This window comes from Periophthalmus magnuspinnatus, chromosome 11 (assembly GCF_009829125.3).
Source record: "Periophthalmus magnuspinnatus isolate fPerMag1 chromosome 11, fPerMag1.2.pri, whole genome shotgun sequence".
Taxonomy (NCBI): domain Eukaryota; kingdom Metazoa; phylum Chordata; class Actinopteri; order Gobiiformes; family Gobiidae; genus Periophthalmus; species Periophthalmus magnuspinnatus.
The window spans coordinates 30024803-30048714 of record NC_047136.2 but is presented as its reverse complement, the minus strand read 5'-3'; the positions used below and the strand labels follow the sequence as shown (position 1 = coordinate 30048714).

Here is a 23912-nt window from a genome sequence, read left to right as displayed (position 1 = left end):
AATAAGAAAAAGAGCTGTGGAACAGTCCAGTGAACTGCTGGCTGACTTCTGGCAAATGTATTTGAAATTATTATTATTTGATTGGAATTTCTCTGGACACCATCTCCAGTAGTTGCCATCTTAAAATCTCCATAGGTTTAACATTAGGCTAAGCGAGGACACCCGCCCTTCCTCTGCATCCGGGCTGTACCCAATATAACAAAGACCAATGAATGAAGCCAAAAAATTATTTAACACTCAGCTCTACTTAATTTCTCAAAGGACTGTCATTGCTGTTTGTTATTTATTAAAGCTGAGATTTCTAGTCTGAGCTCAGACTACAATCACATCCGAACATGCTTTGCCAGAGCCTTAACCTGCAAATACAGGACACAGACAACTTTTTCTTATTCTCAGTTTATGGACACGCCTCATGTAAAAGCTCAGAACCTCCAGAATTCACTGACTGACCTGCAGAGACTGCACTAGCACTGGTTAAGGATTGTCTGCAGGTGCTGGGGTTTAAGCAGTGACCATTCATATCAGAGAGAGGCATTTTAGGTTTAAACCAACTGGATTTCAATACTGAAACTGGCAACTCAAATGAGAGACTCATGTGAGGCTCATTGTGATTTCTGATTGGATAAATTATAACACAAATAACTTGACCATCATGTCCAATGTACATACAATCTTAGAGAATATGAGAAATTCAAATTGCCTAAAGTTAGAACTACTCAAAAAAGTTTCTGTGTATCGGTATGTGGTGTTAAACTTTGGAACAGTCTGGATATACACATCAAGCAATGCCATAGTATCAGTACGTTCAAGCATCGATATAAAAATGTGATCTGGTCGCAGTATCTAGAGGAAGAGTCTTAATTTAATTTCAGTAATCTTGCAATGCTGGCTTTGTATCTACCATTTCTTTACCATTGTTGGTATTTGTTGTCCATTACCATTGTTGTATTTTGCTGTCCATTACTATTGTCGTATTTATTGTCCATTACTATTGCTGTATTGCTGTTCATTACCATTGTTGGTATTTACTGTCCGTTACCATTGTTGCTATTAATAACTTTCCTTACCATTGTTGGCACCTTATTCAGTATGATGTAACACTTAAGTTGCATGAGACTAACTCATAGTCCCCAATGTAATCATGTAATACAATCATGAAAAGAAAGTAAAAGTATGCTAAAGTTAAGAAATAATAGCAGAGGGGGTGGGATTAAATAAGTTTTCTTCTTCCCACTCCTTTTTGGGCAATCGGAGGTATTTTGTGTGTGTTTTGCTTGTCTGTTTTTGTTTATTTTTCCTTGTCTCTTGTATCATGTGTTGATTGATATCGATTGTGGCTGCCTAGGCTATGCAAAGAGTAAAGATGTCCATTTGCCCAAGACAAATAAAAATAAAAAATAAAAATGTTTTTGTAATTAAGAAGAAACCAGCATTACAATACAAGCCATTTGATTTGAACAGTTTGACCTATTTTCTGGGCCATTTGGAAATTTTAAATAACCTTATCCTCCCTTTAATGCCATAGCTGAATGTATAGCGATTTTACATTTCCATATTTCAGATTCTGGTGAAAGGAGAGACCCCCCCGACCCCACCGTACATGTTTGGGGATGTGCTGTCTCCTCCGCTAGGGTCACTAGAGGTGACTGTGGCCACCTCAGCTGTCAATCAACAGACCTCAGCACAAACGCCAATGCAAAATGCCATACAGACTGGCCTACCTGCTCAGTTACAGGGGCAAATACAGGGGCAGGTACAGACCGTCAATGCAGCAGTCACTCTGCACACCCAGAACACAGGTTAGTTCAATCTACTCATCAAGTCAATGCAAGTTACGTTTATTCAAATATTTATAGCTCAAAATGACAGCTAGAGGAGAGGAAATGTTATTGGGATGTTTGACACCCGGAGCAAATTTTTTGGCTGCTGTGGGAGTTAGCTTTAGCCATGCCACAGTAAATCATGAGGATGGCACTGATGTTCCTCTGTTAGACAAATACAGTATGGTATTAGATCGGTAAGATTAAAGCCCCCGTAGATACTGATGCCCAAAAAAATATGTTTTCAAAGTCAAGCAACTCTACATTACAAAGGATTGACCAGACAATCCCAAAATGATACAAGTGTACAAATGTCTACCCATAAAGGTTGTCATTTCATGGACATTGGTTACTGTGACTTTAAATACTTAATATTAGATTTTTTTTTTTTTAAGTTTTTGCAAAAATTTGAATGTTTTTTTTTTATGTTTTTATATCTGTGGTTTATAAAGCTTCAGAAATGTATTGTAAATCAAATGATTTGTGTTATGCTCATTAGATAGTACATAGCTCATTAGTTAGCTAAAATTCTTTAATATTTAAATTTTCATTGTTAGAGTCTAGTGTTGTCCTCTGTCTCTTGCCCAGTCCTGTCCAGTTCATCGGTGTCCAAGAGCAGGTGTAAGGTCCCTCTGCAGCCACGCCCCGTGTGTGTGACCTCTGCCCCAGTGTCAAGCTCCTCTCTGCAGACACCGAGCTCTGGAGGGACCCTGCTGCTCCAGGGCCTGACCCCCATGGACCAAACATACCCAGGTACGGCCTCCCCATCCACAACAGTCTAGGCCTTTCACTAGGGGTGGGCAAAAATATTGGAATGTTGATATATCGTAACATTAAATTTGATGGATATCTGTGTAATCCCTCAGTCATCCAGGGTTGATCCATAGCAAAAGAAAAATATAAAATCTGTCAACTGGACAAAATGTTCTTGGAATGAAGACGTTTGGCTGTTCATCCAAACCGCTTCTTCAGTTCTGGTCAGATTACTGCTAGACACTGCCTTATATTTGTCTGAAGGGAGGAGCTAACTACACTGAAAATAAAAACACCTATTATTTACAGTTTTTGTTTGTTGGCTAGGTCTATTGTGCTACCCTAAGTGTGCACTGTGCCTGACACATATTTAGCATAGTCGTAGCCTGGCTAGCCCTATTGTTTTCTTATGCTTTGGGTCTGAGGGTGGAGTGACAGATAGGATAGATGACTTAGCTCCTTCCTGCAGATAGATATAAAGCAGCAGGAGCAATCTGACCAGAACTGAAGAAGCGGCTTGGATGAACAGCCAAACGTCTTCACTCTTATAACGTTTTGTCCGGTTGACAGATTTAATAATTTTCTTTTGCCATGTTTAATTTGATGATATAGTATTGTTAATGTGGTCTGCTGTATCAATATATCAATAGTTTTGGGGGGTTTGGTATATTTTACCAAATAATTTTGTGACAGTGCTACAATTTAGTTTCTTGTTGAGAAGAAGGAAACTCATTTATGCAACAATTTGACATATGGTTGTTTTGGTGGTTAAAATGGGCATATTTCTTATTAACATTGCACAAGTAGTAGTATAACAAAGACTTTTAGTATCATGATTGATGATTTACTTCTGTTGTGAGCCTTTACAGCAGTCAAACAGCACATGTAACAAATAAATGTTGAGCTTGTATAAACTACGCATGATTAAGCACTGTCCCAAGCAACAGTTTTGATGTATTCTAATTGGTAACATGCCCCAAACAAAACTCACTTGATTCTGTTCATTCATCTTCAATAAATATAAGATAAATGCATTATTAATGTTTTGTTTTTTGTGGAATTTGGGTTGAGCATTAAGTAAGGGGCCAAAAGCCTTTATTTTTTACTGAACCATATCAAATCAATTTGAAATATATCATCAAAGTGCATCAAATTGACCAACTTCTTTCTAATGCCCAGCCCTACCACAATTTGTATCACGATTACAAATTTTGAAGTGCTAGGGTTTTGAAGTATATTGCTACAGAAGAATATCCCGATAAACAATAATATTGATGCTACTTTATGCCACTGACACATAAACCCTAAAGCAGGATAATCCCTGCAAATCTATCTAGAAGTGAACCATATTGTTAAGAAAAATGTGGCATAGCAGTCTTAGTATCTAAAGTGTTATACTGTTGGCCTAAAACAGTTTAGTCTGATTTCATGTCAGACAGTGAGACAAAAAGCATACATATACATATAGTGTATGTAAACTTCTGGTTTCAGTTTGAAACAAAATTATTTCTATTTGTTAAAAGCCAGAATAATGAGAGGATTTTTTGGTAAAAATTTTCATTACTTTCTTCAATCATATATTGAACAGTAAGCCAATATAGTAGTTATCATGACAGGCTTTCAACCATCCGTAACTGTTGGAGAATTACTTGGATATCCCGAGATTTGTGCAGAGGCAGGAGAAGTGCGTTTACCATCAGTACAGAACCCAGAGATATGAACACTTGACATACTGTGGTACTATTGTCCATTCAAGTCTGGCTTCCACTGTATAGAACTGCATTCTAACTCTGATGATAAAAATGACTTTGCTGTAGGTGTTCTTCCTATGGTAGTGCAATTTTCTTATTGATAATACATTCTGCTGTTGTGTCCTTAGGCTAAAGAGCCTGTATTACACAATATTGACTCTCATGAGGTTTTAGCCTTGTTATAATACTGCTGCCTCCTCAAAAACACACCTGGAGTTGTTTTGTTTCATTCATACATGTTTGAGTAATTCTGCATTATTGACTTCTTGGCTGTGGGAAAAAAGTTCAAATTAAAAGTTTAAAGTGTGTCTTATACCTTTCATGTAGTTTATAGTTGAAGTATTTACTGCAGGTACTCGGACAGCAAAGACTTAATAAAGATGATCCTCTCATGTTAGTCTGTGTGCCATTTCAGTGGTACTGTCTCCGTCCGTCTGTCTCTCCTCGGCTCCCGCCATCGTCAAAGTCGAGCCGCTCTCTCCCAGCATGCCTCAGTGCACCGCAGCCCTGCCCACCAGCAAACCCATCGTCCCAGCGACCGCTAATCTGTCCAGCAATGGCACCAATGACATTGACGTGAGTCACATGATCACACACGACTTTTATAGAATTTTGTACAGGAATTAAGAGGACTTGTCATTCCCCAATTTGAGTCATTTGCCGAATTTGCGTCAACCATGCTTGTCATTAGCTTGACTATGTTTTCATTATTTTACTCACCAGAAAATGTTCTCTTTCAGTTGAAATCTTAGTTTGCTCTCATTTAAGTTAAATGGGGTTCACACAGAAAGTTTATTTTTTATAAAAACACTCATAAAATCCTATATCACTCTAATCTCAAAACATGTTACATTTAAATGTGGTGTTGACACAAATACTGGGCTCAGATTAACGTAAAATAAACATTTGTAAAGAATAATGAAGAATGGATATTACATGTAGTTTGTCTGTGTATGTGTTGCCGTAGTAAATGACAAATGTTTGTGCACTTGTGCAGCATCTGGGCATGTGCATATCACATTTTGAGGCAAATTTTGGGCTCTGACTCAAATTGGGGAATGACAGGCCTAGTCAGGTAATCATTGTTTAAGTTAATCATAATCATTTTTAACAACTGTCAATGGTTTCCTCATAAAAAACATACACATTTTCTTTCATGTGCACATGTTTTATAGAATATTATTTATTGCTTGATTGTGTACAGACAATATTGGAGACAAATATTGGTGAAATTTTCAATACTGAACTGATATCTGAGAAAGCCCTCTGGATATCACCGATACCACTACTGGAACCGATACAGCACCAAACCCTAGTTTTAGGTAATTGTCCTGCATATGGTTTGCCCCCTTTCACCCAGTACTATGTTTTAAGGCTGCTAACCAATTTGCATTCAATAATGATGTACTAAGAGCTTAAATTAAACCGGTTAAAACTAGTTAAAACTAGTTAATTCTCCATAAGGTCTCTGGTATGATTGCAAAGTATCTGTAGGTGGCTTCAGTCCCAGTTATTCCTCTGTACGAAAGTTTGTCCCATGAACTGCAAAAGGTTTCTAAAGTGCAAAAAACCCTGAGTATATTTGAAAGGTCCTCCTATATTATGAAAGATTGACTCTGGGGAACTTCAAGGCATGTTAGAATGTTGTTACCTTCTCAAAAGCATACCTGGAGTTATATTTTTTTCATTACACACGTTTGAGTAACCCTTATGTCTATATGTCCAAAGCTCACAATGCTCTGTCTCAGCTTGTGAAATCATGAAGCGATAGTTTTCAAGTTATCAGCTCCTTTTACCTTTTGTTTAGAAGAGATTGGCAATTCCAGGGCTGGAATCATCCAAATGATTCTAGTATGAAGTTTAAAAACACAGTGGAACACTTCCTGTATTACCACACAACATTACAAGGTGGAACAGAGTGTTTTTTTGTTTGAGAGAAGAACCTGAAATATGCAGGGGTTGCGGCTTAAACATATGTGAATGAAACAAAACTACAGGTATGCTTTAGATGAAGTGTTATAACATAGATCAGAATATAGAGTAATATGGGCCCTTTAATTGAAATGTGTCCATCGTCTTGCCTCTGGTCTGCATTGCCTCAGATGAAGGTCCTGAAGCGGCAGCAGAGGATGATAAAGAACAGAGAATCGGCCTGTCAGTCCAGGAGGAAGAAGAAAGAATATCTCCAAAATTTGGAGGCTCAACTCCGAGAAGCTCAACAGGAGAATGAGAGGCTGAGGAGGGAGAACCAGGAGCTAAAGGACAGGCTGGCTGGGAAGGAGGTACGGTCCAGGGGACTAGACCCGGTGGACCGGGAGGACTGGACCGGGAGGACTGGACCGGGAGGACTGGACCGGGAGGACTGGACCGGGAGGACTGGACCGGGAGGACTATGATCTCACAGTTCTTTTTCTTTATTTTCAGGGCAGTGATTCAATGAGTAACAAACGCGCCATCTGCGTCATGGCTGTTCTGTTGTTTATGACCTTCAGCTTTGGACCTGTCAGGTATAACACACTAACAGACAGGTGCTGACAGGTGCAACATACTAACAGGCACAAACACTTTAAGACAGTTGCAAAAATGTTACATACTATGGCTTTAAGAATATTACACTTTTTTAATACTTTTTTAATACACTCAATTTTGAAAATTCTAATAATGCTGTTATAATGCTATATCTAAACTTGATATTTGAGCTCAACAGTAACCGCCCGCTCCTGCTCCAGAAGTAAGTTCACCATTCATATTTCCCATAGACTTGAAAAAAAATTCAAATATCAAGCGTTCAAAGGCATCGCAGAGGCTAACCAGCTACCTGCTAACTAATATCTGTAATGCGGTTGTGTTAAGTTTAAAAAGCACATTTGAAACACGGTGAAAATCAGTGAAATGTTTACTTAGAGGTCTGGTGGTCATTAGTTACCACAGACCTGATTAGCCCTGAGCCTTCAAATTTATATATATATATATATATATATATATATATATATATATATATATATATATATATATATATATAAATTATTTCCACATAGTCTATAGGAAAAATTAATAATGAATGGGGGTAAATGGTGCTTTACAGGCAATTATAAACAGTGCTTTTATTTTGTGTATTTTCTTCAGCATTACAGACAGGAAATGGGCAGACTTTGGTGACAATGCGGTTTCCTACACGGGACGAAAGCTACTACAACAAAATCAAAAACAAAACCACAAACCAACGAATCTTTTACCAAAACGAACAGTGGAGCGACCACAGACAGAGGAGAAGAAGGAGCGATGGAGGGCAGAAGAGGAGAAGTTTAACACTGAGACATACCACTTCAGGTACAACAACACCACTGTGTCTGAAGCCTTCCCATTCTCCGCCTATATTCTTGGGTGTCAGATGCCCTAATGTTCCCCTAAATCCCTGTGTCAGATTCCCCTTAAAATTATCACAATTATTAATAGCAGAAGACAAAGTTTAAATGTGTCAATTGGACAAATTGTTGTAGGAGTGAAGTCGTTTCACCTCTCATCCAAGCTGCTTCTTCAGTTTAGATTTTTATGATTGTACTGTAGTAATAATAATAATCATGATTATTGATTAACCAAATAATCTTGACATCCCTTCTGTGGTGTTGCCAAAAGTATTGAAATTCAGATCCTAATTGATACTAAAACTAGTATCGAAACTAGATACTCCTTTGAGCAGGTATCAATACTAAAAATGTTGAGCTATATCTTTCACAAGTATAAGACACATAGACTAGTATACACCTATGGACCACTATGAACCTACTGCACACTGAGGGATTACACACATATAACACATATGGGAATAAAACACAAAGTACAACATTTAATGTTGAAAATCACATTCCATTGTACAAAGAAATTGTGGTATCAGAATCTGTATTAAATATTGAGTCTATTCCTTAATATTGAAATCGAATTTTATGATAACATTACCCTACTGTCACATTGATCTAAAGCTGTTTTTTCATGGTGCATTCAGGAACCTGAGCGATGCTTTCACCGACATGAAAGACCTGGTTCTTCAGGACATTGACAGGTTTTTCTCATCCTCAGACTGTCGCCAGTTCAACCGCTCTGAGTCCCTCAGGTTTGAACAACTTCTACAAATCTCCTACACCTAACTTTTTTTAGTGCAAAAACAAGGCCCTTTACGTCGCCCGGACCGGCGTTACCGGGGCCCCACCCTGGAGCCAGGCCTGGTGTGGGTGCTCGACAGCGAGCGCCTGGTGGCCGGGCCTTTCCCCACGGGGCCCGGCCAGGCTCAGCCCGAAGGAGTGACGTGGGGCCGTCCTCATATGGACCCACCACCCGCAAGAGGATCCGTAAGGGGCTGGTGCTTGAAGATCTGGGCGGCAGTCGAAGGCGGGGGCCTCGACGACCGGATCTCTGGACATGGAGACTGGCTCTGGGGACATGGAATGTCACCTCGCTGGGCGGGAAGGAGCCGGAGCTTGTGCGGGAGGTTGAGCGTTACGCCTCCACGCACAGTTTGGGCTCTGGAACCCAACTTCTTGAGAGGGGCTGGACTCTCCATTTCTCTGGCGTTGCCCGCGGGGAGAGGCGGCGAGCTGGTGTGGGCTTGCTCATTGCCCCACAGCTCAGCCGCTTCGTGGTGGGGTTCACTCCGGTGAACGAGAGGGTCTGGGGACAGGTCTCTCACTGTTGTGTCGGCCTACGGGCCAAACAGCAGTGCGGAGTACCCGGCCTTCTTGGAGTCCCTGGGAGGGGTACTAGACAGTGCACCAACCGGGGACTTCGTTGTTCTCCTGGGGGACTTCAACGCCCATGTGGGTGACGACAGTGACACCTGGAGGGGCGTGATTGAACCCAAGTGGTGTTTTGTTGTTGGACTTCTGTGCTAATCACAGTTTGTCCATAACAAACACCATGTTCGAGCACAAGGGTGTCCATCGGTGCACGTGGCACCAGGACACTCTAGGTCGGAGGTCGATGATCGACTTTGTTGTCGTGTCATCTGACCTCCGACCGCGTGTCTTGGACACTCGGGTGAAGAGAGGGGCTGAGCTGTCAACCGATCACCACCTGGTGGTGAGTTGGATCCGCTGGCAGAGGAGGAAGCCGGACAGACCTGGCAATCCCAAGCGTATTGTAAGGGTCTGTTGGGAACGCCTGGCAGAGCCCTCTGTCAGAGGGGTCTTAAACTCACACCTCCGGGAGAACTTCTCCCTGATCCCGGGGGAGGTTGGAGACATGGACTCCGAGTGGGCCATGTTCTCCACCTCTATTGCCAATGCGGCCGCTCGTAGCTGTGGTCGTAAGGTCTGCGGTGCTTGTCGCGGCGGCAATCCCCGAACCCGGTGGTGGACACCGGAAGTAAGAGATGCCGTCAAGCTGAAGAAGGAGTCCTATCGAGCCTTGTTGGCTCGTGGGACTCCTGAGGCAGCCGATGAGTACCAGCGGGCCAAGCGTGCCGCGGCTCGTGTGGTCACAGAGGCAAAAACTCGGGGTTGGGTGGAGTTTGGGGAGGCCATGGAGAAGGACTATCGGACGGCCTCAAAGAAATTCTGGCAAACCGTCAGACGCCTCAGGAGGGAGAAGCAGTGCTTCACCAACACTGTTTACAGTGTGGGTGGAGAGGTGCTGACCTCGACTGGGGATGTTGTCGGGCGGTGGAAGGAATACTTTGAGGATCTCCTCAATCCCCCCGTCATGTCTTCCGAGGAGGAAGCAGAGACTGGGGACTCGGAGGCGGACTCGTCCATCACCCTGGCTGAAGTCACCGAGGTGGTTAGCAAGCTCCTCGGTGGCAAGGCTCCGGGGGTGGACGAGATCCGTCCCGAGTACCTCAAGTCTCTGGATGTTGTGGGACTGTCTTGGCTGACACGTCTCTGCAACATCGCGTGGCGGTCGGGGACAGTACCACTGGAGTGATAGACCGGAGTGGTGGTTCCTCTGTATAAGAAGGGGGACCGGAGGGTGTGTTCCAATTACAGGGGAATCACACTCCTCAGCCTTCCCGGTAAGGTCTACTCCGGGGTACTGGAGAGGAGAATCTGACTGATAGTCGAACCTCGGATTCAGGAGGAGCAGTGTGGTTTTCGTCCCGGTCGTGGAACACTGGACCAGCTTTATACTCTCCATCGGGTCCTCGAGGGTTCATGGGAGTTTGCCCAACCAGTCCACATGTGTTTTGTGGATTTGGAGAAGGCATTTGACCGTGTCCCTCGTGGTGTCCTTTGGGGGGGTGCTCCGGGAGTATGGGGTCCGGGGCCCTTTGCTAAGGGCTGTCCGGTCCCTGTATGACCGGAGCAGGAGCTGTGTTCGCATTGCCGGCAGTAAGTCAGACCTGTTCCCGGTGCATGTTGGAATCCGCCAGGGCTGCCCTTTGTCACCGGTTCTGTTCATTATATTTGGGGACAGAATTTCTAGGCGCAGCCAGGGGCCGGAGGGGGTCTGGTTCGGGAGCCACAGGATTTCATCTCTGCTGTTTGCGAATGATGTTGTCCTGATGGCTTTATCGAGCCAGGACCTGCAGCAGGCACTGGGGCAGTTTGCAGCCGAATGTGAAGTGGCTGGGATGAGAATCAGCTCCTCTAAATCCGAGGCCATGGTTCTCGACCGGAAAAAGGTGGTTTGCCCTCTCCGGGTGGGTGGTGAGTCTCTGCCCCAAGTGGAGGAGTTCAAGTATCTCTGGGTCTTGTTCACGAGTGAGGGAAGGATGGAGCGTGAGATTGACAGGCGGATCGGTGCAGCATCTGCAGTGATGCGGTCGCTGTATCGTCTGTTGTGGTAAAGAAGGAGCTGAGCCCAAAGGCAAAGCTCTCGATTTACCGGTCAATCTATGTTCCTACCCTCACCTATGGTCATGAGCTCTGGGTAATGACCGAAAGAACAAGATCGCAGATACAAGCGGCCGAAATGGGTTTCCTCCGCAGAGTGGCTGGGCGCACCCTTAGGGATAGGGTGAGGAGCTCAGTCACACGGGAGGAGCTCGGAGTAGAGCCGCTGCTCCTACACGTTGAGAGGAGCCAGCTGAGGTGGCTCGGGCATCTCGGGAGGTGTTCTGGACATGTCCCACCGGGAGGAGGCCCCGGGGAAGACCCAGGACACGCTGGAGGGACTATGTCTCTCGACTGGCCTGGGAACGCCTTGGGATCCCACCGGAGGAGCTGGAGGACGTGTCTGGGGTGAGGGAAGTTTGGGAGTCCCTGCTTAGACTGCTGCCACCGTGACCCGGCCCCGGATAAGCGGAAGAAAATGGATGGATGGACCTAACTTTTATTTATGTTGACCCATGATAGAAATTATGTCAAAGATGTATAAAATATGAATGAAAAATCACTATTGCATGGTTAATCGTAATTGAATCAATCATAATTTGAGTGGATGCAAATACCAAAGGCTGCAATTTTTGAAGTACCATAATTTCCTCCACAAACACCAAAATCTTCGGTTTTATTCTGCATTAAAAAAAAATGCAATCTAGTCATTTTAAGTGGCTGAAGTGTGTTGCCCAATGAGTCAACAACAGTTGGCAGTGGGTGAAGCTGCGAGTGAACTGCCATCCTAAAATATGCTGATCTGATGTGTGTTTTTCAGGCTGGCGGATGAGCTCAGGGGCTGGGTTCACCGGCACCAAATTGACAGGAAAAAGTCTGGAGACAAACCGAAGATCGTAAAGAAGGCCAAGATTGCTCAGGTCCACCAGTTACTTTAATTTAGTTAAGACATTTTAAATGAACTTCTAAGGGAATTGCTTCAGAAATGGCACAAATCACCAGCAGATGAAAAACATTTACTTGATAGCTGTCAGAATTTATGGAATTTATGTGCAGTGGTCCTAGTTTTTCGCGGGGGTTACGTTCCAAAAATAACCCACAATAGGCGAAATCCGTGAAGTAGTCCGCTTTATTTTTTATTTATATATATATATATATATATGCTTTAAGGCTGTAAAATCCCTCACCACACACTATATACACTTTTCTCAGACAGGCATTAACATTTTCTCACATTTCTCTCTTGTTTAATTAATTAATAGTAACTCAAGTGTATTTCACAGTTCCTCTGACCGTGGCTCTTCGTCCTGGCGCTGCTCCGCTGTCGTGTCGATCGAACATTTATGTAAATTTGGCTGAACACATTCTGTGTGGGTTGAGGCTTGGTTTTATGTTGTCCATTGGTGTTACTTTTGTTTTGTTTTTATTGAAGAGAAAATAACTTCCACTGGACTCCGATGTAAAATGAGAGTTACAAAATTTTAATTCACAGCTTTGCAAAATCCTTTTTTACAGACGTAATCAAAGTCATTCTCAAAAATAAACAATACTATTCTTTATACAATTCTTTATGCGCTGCCCCAACTCAGCATGTTTCCCAAGCGTGTGCTCTTTTCCTCGTACGCGCTATCACTTTTAAAGTGACGGTAACATATTCATGTAAGACTTAAATAATAACAGATCTAAGATATTTTAACATCAACATTGATGCAATAAAATAAATGTAGCTTATGTTTAAAAATCAAATATTCAATATTTCAATATGAAATTATTAATGTAAGCATAAAACCACATTTATAACAAAATATCAACACTGTAAATTTGCAGCATTATTATATATGAATTAAACTTGGCTCCCACACATTCTGTGCTGTGCAGAAGATGCGGCACAGAGGAGATCGATTGACAGTCCGGTCGGGACGCAGAGCACAATGCACGTTCATACCCTGTAAAATGCGTGTAGAATTGCACTTGAAAAATCAGCAAAACCGCGCAGGGTGAATGACGAAGTAGTGAGGGACCACTGTAGTTACTTTTTTTTGGTGTTTTGTTTTAGAAAGCTCAACTGAGGAAGGCCAACATCTCCAGATACCTACCCATCCAGTCCCACCGCTCCATCGAGAGGTAACCTGTTTTTCTCACATTCACTGAGATGTGTCATGATGATGTCATTCAATTGATTTAATTAAATAAATGCACTTCAAAAACTGATTAATTACAATTGTTAAAAAGATTTGAGTTCTGAATATTGGGAAAAGGAAAAAGAGAATTGAATTTAAATTTGAAAATGCAGTCTCCCGACATCCAGGAGCAGTATGCCATATGTAATTTTATGTAAAGCAATGTAATTTATTTTGCTATTTATTTCCAGTCAGCTACAGGTCCTGTCTGGTCCAGAGGTGACATACAGTGACTTCCTGGACGCCATTGACCGCAGGGAAGACACTTTCTATGTGGTTTCATTCAGACGAGTATGACACCAACCACTCATTTATAAACACACTCATCCAGGCTATGTGCACCTGACATCACAACATTAAAATCCCTCTAATTTAACCGCAGCAAATTCCACCTGACGGTTCTGATCTGTCAGATTGCAGATTTGTGGGCCTGGTTTATGGTTAATATCTGTCCACATGAAATAAAAATTGGCACAAAATTCAAAGTCTTCTCTGCAATAAACAAAAGATAATAAACAATAGCTTCAGAAAGTGGTGCCATTATTCTACCTCAAATATGTGATTGTTGTCAGTTCAAAGCACTTTAAGCCATTAGCCATTTAAGATTAATGTGACAAGTTTGTGGAGCCAATCCCAAACACATAATGATGAGGTTCAACATTTTTGAAGGAAATATCCAAACTTATGATCCACAAACGGTGACCTATGACATTATCAGATTCTACATTTACATGACCTCTAGGGGTTATGTAGATGACATCACAATCTTTAGTTTATTAGTGAGTGACAACATTATATGAGTATCAATGGTGAGTAATGACATTTTCTTCTATAGAAGCCCAAAACATATCTAAAATGTGAAAGAGCTGCTACAGTATGATAATAAATATAAAAGTCTACAACTTTACTAAATATTTAGTTTGCATCTGACATCTACAACATGAAAATCAAGTCAACAGTAGAAACCCAGTTAACTAAATAAAAATTCTTAGCTAATTCGTTAGCTAAATAACAGGGACAATGCTTCAGTGCCTCAGTCAGAGGAGCATTTGTATTGCAACTGTATTTGTGGTTTTCAGACTCTAGACCAGTGGTTCTTAACCTGGGTTCGATCGAACCCTAGGGGTTCGGTGAGTCAGTCTCAGGGGTTCGGCCGAGGTCAAGACATGCACCCGACTCATATGATTAGCGGACTGCGAGCGTCTTCAGACGTTGGCCCAATTCAAGAAATGCACCCTTTGATGTGGCTATTGAAGTACCTGCCCAACTTAAATGAGCCGTTTGAACGGCATAAAAACATAAAATGACATAAAAACGAATAAAAGAAACAGACTTTGCTGTGAAAATGACATGAGAGTGGCACTTGCCAAGGTGAAGCCAGGCATTTCTGACCTGGTCTCTCAAAGGCAACAGCAGAAGTCACACTGATTTGCAGTAAATATTCATTATTATTCTAGCGTGATGGAAATTAGGTGATGGGTGTGTATTAAAATGTTAAAAATAATAAATAGCATAAATACAATAAGTTCATTATTGAAATACATAAGGTTAAAAATTTAAATAATTTCAGTGTGGTAGTTTTAAAAAAGCTCATGTCTTTGTAAAAAGGTATGTATGTAATTTGTTGTGAGTTCACGCATTGTATTGGTTTTATTCTTTGAACGCAGTGATGTTAATGCACGCTTCATTTTGTGCACCAGTAAAACATACATATGTCTTGAATTAAAAAAAAAAAAAAATTATATATATTTTTTTCAATAATCAAGGGTTCGGTGAATGTGCATATGAAACTGGTGGGGTTCAGTACCTCCAACAAGGTTAAGAGCCACTGCTCTAGACTGTGATGATGTCATACTCCCACATGGGACAGAGACAAATTTCTCTGTTGATTACATTGTACTTTTCTATGAAATATTGTAAATGTAAATTCACAAATGTTGAACTTGATCATTTCTATTAGTGACTAGTGTCTAAAATTTACTTTATTTCTACTTTTCATAGACATGATTCTGTGGATTTCTACATGTATCTCTATGGTTGAATGTCAGCAGTTACCATGAAGATGCAATGCACTGTCAGAAAGATTTAAGATCGTCTGAAAAATCTAGAAAAATACAAAATCTATTGATCACAGGCTCCTGAAAATGTGTTGTTTAAATCCAAATGTTCATGGTCCTGTTTATGATTTTCCAACAAAAAAAAGGTGAACATGACTAACTTTGGCTAATGCTAGCTAGCTTGTGATGGTAATGTTATTTGAGAGGGACATGTTTTAACAGCACAAATTAGCTCACCTGTTGTAGTTCCAGCTAAGTCAGTTCTTTTTGGTCAGACTGTGTTAAAACAAAGCTCAGATTAAAGTTAAACTTGAGTAAACTTGAGAGCTTCAGACAGAGCAGTGTCTACATTTAGCGTCACACCCCCCCACGGAATGTTGATGACATCAGCTGCAAAGTATCAAATAAAAAAATATATATATAAAATTCTGGATTTAACAAAACCCTGCAATAAGATGACATAATGAGTTGAAGCGCACTGTAAAGTGCACTGTACAAAGTTGACAAAAATAGATTTGCTTACTTTTGCTCAGGTGTAAATGTGATGTAATTATTATATTTTCTCTAGGACCATCTGTTGCTGCCGGCAATAAGCCACAACAAAACCACTCGGCCCAAAATGTCCCTGGTGATGCCCGCCATGTCTGTGAATGGTCAGTACTGTGACACTCTACTGACACTTGGTGGGCTCAGGGTGTATCGCAGCTCCAGGCCTTTTACTCTCTCATGGGAGGTTTTGCATCTTAATAGGGTCACACCTAATTATCAGGTTAATTTTGGCCAATTAGTTATTAAAATCTATAACAGATAAAAAAATGTATAAATCTGGTGCATTACTAAAATAGCAGCCCTACAGTAATGCCAATAATTTGAGCTGTTATGAAGTAATGATAGTCATTTCTGCAAATCCATTCTAAAATTGTCTTCAATCCATGTTGTGGTTTACAATAAAAAAAATATGCAAAATAATATTAAGATAAACTACCAAAAAAGTCTAATGAAGATAATATTGCTTTGCCTGGAATGTTTCACAGTACACACGTTCACTTGGCATTAATCATGTATAACTTGCATTTATTCAATGAAATGCATTTTTATTGCTAAAAAATACTTCTCTCTATGGAGAGAGAAGTATTTCTCTCTCCATAGAGAGAAGTATTTTTTAGCAATACGTCTCTATGGAGAGAGAAATACTTCTCTCCATAGAGAGAAGTATTTTTTAGCAATACTTCTCTCTATGGAGATTCACTAGTCTAAAGCCATACTGTGGAACATTCCAGAAAGAGCAATAACATAGAGGTAGGCAGCCTATTGAAATATGTATAATATTGTGATTGCTAATAATAATATTAATTCCTTCTGTTTATATAGTCCTTTTCAAGACACCCAAAGCGTTCACAATAACACACACAACACACACAACACACACATACATATGCACACATACATACGCATGCACACACACGGGAGTGGTTAGGTGGGATTAAAGGCCAGCCATTTGTATGTGTGGAGGCAGTGTGTTCCGGAGTGTAAGGGCATGGACATAGAAGTTGTTCACAACCTGGAGTAAGGAACAGTGAACTGAGAAGAGGAGGAGGAGCGGATTGTCCTGGAGGGTGTGTAGGTTTTGTAGGTCTGTGGTGGTACTGTGGCCCTGTGCATGGTGGGATTCGTAGGTGAGGAGGAGAGTCTTGTTCTGGATTTGGTATTTTATGGGAAGCCAGTGCAGGTGGGGAAGAATGAGGGTGATATGTTGCCAGGCTCTTCTATGAGTGAGAACCCTGGCAGCAGAGTTTTAGATTTATTGGAGACTGACCAAGAGATTTTGAGAGATCCAGGACAGGACTCTGTTGCCGTCGTCCAGGTGGTAGGTAATGAATGAGTGGATAATTGTTTGAGCAACCGAGTCCAGGAGATGTGGATGGAGGCCCGAGATGATGCGTAGGTGGTAAAAGGCAAGTTTTGGCACTGATTTGATGTGAGCTTTATGGACTGTTTGGGAGGGGTGGATGTCATTGGAGTACCAGATCTCCAACCTTCTGAAGCAGTGGTCTGGTGATAATGTTAAATTTGAGGAAGCTGGATGATAACCAGGTCTGAAGATTAGTGAGGCAGTTGGAGAGAGACTGAGGGGTGAGATAGGTGGAGGGCTTGATGGGAATGTAAAGTTGTGTATCGTCGCCGTATGAGTGGAAGTTGAATTCTTGATTTTGTCCGAGAGGGAGCGTGTAAATGATAAACAGAAGTGGACTGAGCACAGAACCTTATGGTACATCCTGGTGGATGAGAGAAGAAGTTGAGCATTCAATTCTGTTGTCTGTTGGACAAGTTTGATTGAAGAAGCTGGAGTGGGAGACTGACGGCACTGAACTGGTTTCAATCGCCTCTCCTGGTGAGTGCAATGACTATCAAATGCAGAAGTCTAGGAGGATGAGTATGGCGAGTCAGCGGCTCTGTGCAGGTCGTTTGTTTATCTTTATGAGTGCCGTTTCGGTGCTATGATGGGGTCTGAGTCCTGATTGGAATGGCTCATAGAGCTGGTTGGACATATGATGTTGCAGCTGATCAGCTACAGCTTTTTTCATCATCTTTCTAAAAAAAAAAAGAAGGAAGGTTGGAGATTGGCTGTTTAGAAAGCTCTTCTGTGTCCAAAGCTTCTTCAGAATTGGTGTGACGGCATCTTGAATGAAGAGGGGACGGAACGGAATGTTAGAGAAGTGCTAATGATATTAGTGATGGAAGTGCTGAGGGTGGAAATGCAGGCTGTGGAGAGTGGATCGAGCACGGAGGTGGATGTTTTGGACACCCAGGTTGAGGCTGATGTATGAGGGTGAAGAGAGAACCATCAGATGGGAGGATAGGAGGTGAAGGAGAGTGATCAAGCTGGTAGTTGTATATATAGACTAAGTCTTATTGTGGTGTTACATAGTTGTTGAATTTGTTTGTTTGTAAATGGTGTAGAAAAGTAACCAAGGGTTGTTCTGTTGACTGCTGCTGATGATGGTGTAGTAGTGAGTTGCTTTGACTGTCTCGAGGACCTCGTTATATGAAGAGACTTGGGCTTGCAGGTGGACAGTGAGATCAGTGTTTCAAGCTGCCCACATTGGGACATTAGGGTGTGTAAATCCTCTCCATGATTTAGTCATCTGCGTATCATCATCGGGATACTATTCAGATATATTTTTGTGTTTACCACCCACTACTACGATAACATCTCCATGGAGTGTTGAAGGTTCTGTCTTCCTGATAAGTTCCGTAGTGCTTCTTTTTAAACTCAGTCATGTTTAAAGATCCTCTTTGTGTGCAGAGAGCCTGTACAACTCATCACAGGGCTATGAGATGATGATGCAGGTGGACTGTGAGGTCATGGATACTCGAATCGTCCCCATAAAGTCCTCTGCGGTGCCTCCCTCTCTCCGAGAACCACCCCCTCCCCGATCACCACATCACCACGGCAACGCGCAGCACCAGCACCATCACCATGGCAACCACACCTCACACCACCATCATCAGCACCCGGCCCCTGCCACTGCAGCCTCCTCCACCAATCACAGGGCTCCGCTTCAGCGTCGCCGCCCGGTTGAGTTCCTCATTGGCCAGTCAGAGGTCTAAGAGATCAGATGGGTGTGCTTAAGGTTTGCCTGCCAGCTTTCTATATCCCTGTGTGTCAGATGCCCTCCCATCCCCCTGTATCCCTATGTGTCAGATGCCCTCCCATCCTCCTGTATCCCTGTAGTGTTAGACTGAGATAGGGCAAGTCACATGTCTCTAGTTAATCTGCAGATGTTGTGGTTGGACGAATACAGCAGGAGAATGGACCTTGTCACTGATAGAAATGATCAGGGAAAACATTTGTGGATTAGGCTTTTGGAGATTTCTGATGAAAATACCAGAGAATGAGACAGAATCCTGCCTCTGCTCCATGTGAGAGAGAGACATCATTCCACTGCCTAAATGTGTACAATACAGAAGACTATATACTATTGACCATTTTTCTGACCTCTTTTGGCAGTAACTGCAAAACAAAGCTGTACACTTCAAATGACTGAATCATTTTATTTTAGGGACTTTAGTCAGAACACGTCTCTTCCTTTGTCCTGAGTGCTTGCCTTTATGCAAATACAGTTTTAATGTTTCTAATATATTTGTAAGTGCCAGTGGTTTCTTCTGTATCATTTAAACAAACAATAATAATTTAGAGACAAGTTCATTAAAAACGGTTATTTTCTGAAATGTTGTAAATATTTTTAAGTTAAAAATGAACTGGGGACAGTCTTGACCAATCCAAGCAGAGCTGTGAATCTTCTGCTCTGTCTGACCCTCTCCTCTGCATCCTCTGCTCCATCTGATCTTCTCCTCTGCTCCATCTGATCCTCTCCTCTGCATCCTCTCCTCCATCTGATCCTCTCCTCTGCATCCTCTCCTCCATCTGATCCTCTCCTCTGCATCCTCTGAACCTCTCCTCTGCATCCTCGCCTCTATCTGATCCTCTCCTCTGCTCATCTGATCCTCTCCTCTGCATCCTCTGCTCCATCTGACCCACTCCTCCGCTCCATCTGACCCACTCCTCTGCTCCATCTGATCCTCTTCTCTGCATCCTCTGCTCCATCTGACCGTCTCCTCTGCATCCTCCGCTCCATCTGACCCTCCCCTCTGCATCCTCTGACCCTCCCCTCTGCATCCTCTGACCCTCCCCTCTGCATCCTCTGACCCTCCCCTCTGCATCCTCTGACCCATCTGACCCTTCCCTCTGCATCCTCTGACCCTCTCCTCTGCATCCTCTGACCCTCTCCTCTGCATCCTCGGACCCTCTCCCCTGCATCCTCTGACCCTCCTTTTGCATCATCTACATCACCTTTCCCATTTCTTTTCTGGTTTTGTAGAAGATAATTATTTAACATCTGTAAATTTTCACATGTACATAATAAAATTGTGACTTTTTATTTCTTTGGACAGAAAATTAAAGGAATAATACTAAATATATTGTAATTGCAAATTAGAGACGCTGTACAGAAATACTATTATGTTTTCCTGTTTGTGTTTAAGTTACTGCCTTGTCAAAATATGAATTATGTCCATCGTTACAGCTATTATTTTGAAGGTTTTGTCTGGACACCGTAGACTCTTATTCTGAAGGCCACTCTGTTGTGATGTTGTTCTTAAAGGGCCAGTCAACTTTAAGTGGAGATGGACCACTTAAAGCTACCATCTCTATGCAACATGTGTACCTTAAAAATATTTGTCCTGTGTTAATTTCTAGTCCCAAAGGTTGCATTCATCTTAAATCACAACATTGTAGAATGCCTGTAGTTTAATCTGATCTGTGTTATAATGTTGTTTCCTTGTCACAAACATACCTGGAGTTTTGTTTTGTTTCATTCACACATGGTTAACACACAAACCCTGCATATTTTAGTTCTCATCCCAAACAGAAAACACTCTGTTCCACCTTGTGATGTCATGTGGTAATACAGGAGGTGTTCCACTGTGTTTTTATACTCCTACACAAGACTGGAACTCATTAGCTCTGGAATTGCTCTGGAATTGCCAATGTTTGAATTGAACTAAAGGTAAAAGGAGCTGTTAACGTGAAAACTACCACTTCATGACTTCACAGGGTGGAACAGCATTTTGAGCATTGAAGATGTAGACCGATTAATAATAAAAGACTACTCAAACTGAATGAAACAAAAGATAGTTGGAAGAGGTAACATTGTAACATGATTTAAAGCTCACAAGAGTCAATTTTGTGTAATATCCTTCCATCCATTTTCTTTGGCTTGTCCGGAGCCGGGTCATGGGGGCAGCAGTCTAAGCAGTGACTCCAAGACTTCCCTCACCCCCCAGACACGTTCTCCAGCTCCTCTGCTGGGACCCCAAGGCATTCCCAGGCCAGCCGAGAGACAGTCTCTCCAACTGTCCTGGGTCTTCCCCCATGAAACATCCTGAGCAGATGCCCGAGCCACCTCAGCTCTCTCCTCTCGATGTGGAGGAGTAGTGGCTCTACTCCAAGCTCCTCCGGTGTGACTGAGCTCAACACGCAGCCACCCTGCGCAGGAAACTCATTTCCACCGTTTGTATCCGCAATCTTGTCCTTTCAGTCATTACCCAAAGCTCTTGACCACAGATGAGGGTAGGTACGTAGATTGACCGGTAAATCGAGACCTTTGCCTTTCGACTCGGCTCCTTCTTTACCACAACAGACCAATACAGCTACCGCATCACTGCAGACGCTGCATCGATCTGTCTATCAATCTCACACTCCATCCTTCCCTCACTCGTAAACAAGACCCCGAGATACTTGAACTCCTCCACTTGAAATAAGTTTTGTGTAATAGAGAACCTTTAAACAGAACCGGAGAACAGTTCAGAATTCATAGGTGGAATTTGCTGTCTAAGTGTCAGATTGCAGATTCATGGACCTGGTTTATGGTTAATATCTCTGTAATTACTGCGCCTGTCTGCATGAATTACTTTGACACCTAGTACCACCTGAACTAGACAAAAACGTAGTCTGGAGTAAAATCTGACTAAACTGAGAGGTGAAAACCAGGTCTAAACCAGTATGAGACCCAAATGTGGACTCCACAAAAAAACACTCTTAAAAACAATACTAAATACATCTACAGAAGACTAGGGGACTGCGCACCACATATTGAGAACCACTGATTTCTGATGTCATGACAAACCTTTGATTTTATGATTTGTATAAAAAAAATTCAAGTTTTGATTTGTGTATTTGTTCCATTTGCACTTCTCTTTTTTCACTTTTATAAACTTGTGTAAATAAAAAAATGTGTCAGAATAATGTTTCATAGTATTTTTTCACAAGGAACAGAATTAAAACACTGATCAGAATGGCTGACAGTTTTCAAGAGGTATTATGCGAAGTGAAACTTTTTGGAGCTTTCTATTATGTTCTTTACCTGTCCAGCCAGAACTACACGCTCTGACAAAATTTTACAAAGATGAGTGGGTATGGGAAGCGCTTTCTGTCTCCCCAATTCCAGAGGGTGTGACTGACAGGCAGATTAACCAACCAGAGAGACGCGTGAACGGTTTCGGGTAAAAACAAACATTAAACATTAAAAAAAGGAGGAAAAGTAACACAGGACCAAAAATGGGCAAATTTCTTCAGAATCAACATAAGCAACAAACTTTTCTTGACCTCAGGTAAAAGTAGTGATAGTTTTTGCTTTGAATTATAGACTTTTGGAGAGGAGATGTGTTCTGGATTTGAGAGACACGTAATGCAAAAAGAGGCTGAAGGACTGTCACACTCTATGGTCCGATTTCAGACTCTTCTAGATTCAAACAGGATGTAGGGGGAACTGGCCGGTCAGACAATCATGTTATAACATTGATCCCTCATCAAAAATATGTCTGAAGAGATTTTAGATTAAGTAATCTAGTGATCTTTCCCAGGCCCTATTTGAAGCCTTACTATGAGCAGTACAAGCAGTAGAAACCTGTACAAGGCTCCGCCCACAAGCTTACATCTTCCATTCTCCTGCATGGCAATTTTCTATAAATATACACATACAACACACAAACAATACACTACAACTTCACAAACCTGATGCAATGTGCAGTTGTTTCATTAGTGGGGTATAAGCTAATTGTGTTGTGATAGTGCTTTGAGGGTGGAGTGACTTAGTGCAGGGAGCTAAGGGAGGGGAGACTCAGCGTCAAAAAGGAAAGTGAAAACTTATGAAAACATGTTAATATGTCGTTTTGGGTGAATACAGCATTTTCAAAACAATAAAAGGAAACATGGTAATCTAAATATGTTATGCATTTGCAGTGTAATACTCCCTCTTTAATACCCCACAGCAGTGTAATACCTCCTCTTTAATACCCCACAGCAGTGTAATACCCCACCACAGTGTAATACCCCCTCTTTAATACCCCACAGCAGTGTAATACCCCCTCTTTAATACCCAACAGCAGTGTAATACCCCCTCTTTAATACCCGACAGCAGTGTAATACCCCTTCTTTAATACCCCACAGCAGTGTAATACCCTCTCTTTGATTCCTAGATTTTGCAGATGGTGATGATTATTTTGCGATGGTGATGATTGTGCTCTAGGGCAAAGCACTTCTCCCCCTCTCTCTACCTTCGCATTGTGACAGAAGGGCATCAGGTGTAATATCCTGCCAAACCCTTCACTGTGTAGAAGACCATAGCACTTCAAATGGTACAAAGTTTATTGTCAGTTCCAGGTCCTGTGAAACAGCTCAATATCTGCACTCTTTGGTACAATGATTTTAGGCAGAGTCACATTTCCTCCCCCGTTCGCTCTCCCACTCTTCCTTCTGCCTTCTCCTCCTTTTCATCGACCTTCCTCTCCTCATCTCTTTCCCCCCCTCTTCTCTTACTGTCATCTCTTTCTTCTCTGCCCCCCCATCTCCTCTCTTTCTTTCTCCTTGTCTCCTCTCTACTTTTCTGTCTTTGTCCTTTCCTCTCTCATCTCTATCTCTCCCCATCTTCCTCCTCTGATCTTTCTCCTTTCTCACTCCTCATTCTGCCTTCTCCTTTTCTCTCCTCCTCTTCTCTCTCTCTTCCTCCCTCGCTTTCACGTCGCT

General features: G+C 42.1%; 1 protein-coding gene across 1 annotated transcript in view; it reads left to right on the top strand.

Annotated features, from left to right (window-relative positions):
* The window catches only part of atf6b (activating transcription factor 6 beta), a 31629-nt gene extending 12110 nt beyond the window's left edge, over nt 1-19519 (top strand). The window contains exons 6-17 of the mRNA XM_033975562.2: nt 1562-1799; nt 2409-2573; nt 4740-4900; nt 6427-6606; nt 6749-6831; nt 7451-7654; nt 8328-8435; nt 11909-12008; nt 13145-13212; nt 13460-13559; nt 15894-15978; nt 18633-19519. Of these exons, the coding sequence (XP_033831453.1) occupies nt 1562-1799; nt 2409-2573; nt 4740-4900; nt 6427-6606; nt 6749-6831; nt 7451-7654; nt 8328-8435; nt 11909-12008; nt 13145-13212; nt 13460-13559; nt 15894-15978; nt 18633-18937 (1797 nt within the window). The 3' untranslated portion in view covers nt 18938-19519. The remainder of the gene's footprint in view (nt 1-1561; nt 1800-2408; nt 2574-4739; nt 4901-6426; nt 6607-6748; nt 6832-7450; nt 7655-8327; nt 8436-11908; nt 12009-13144; nt 13213-13459; nt 13560-15893; nt 15979-18632) is intronic.
* Nucleotides 19520-23912: the final 4393 nt, after the last annotated feature.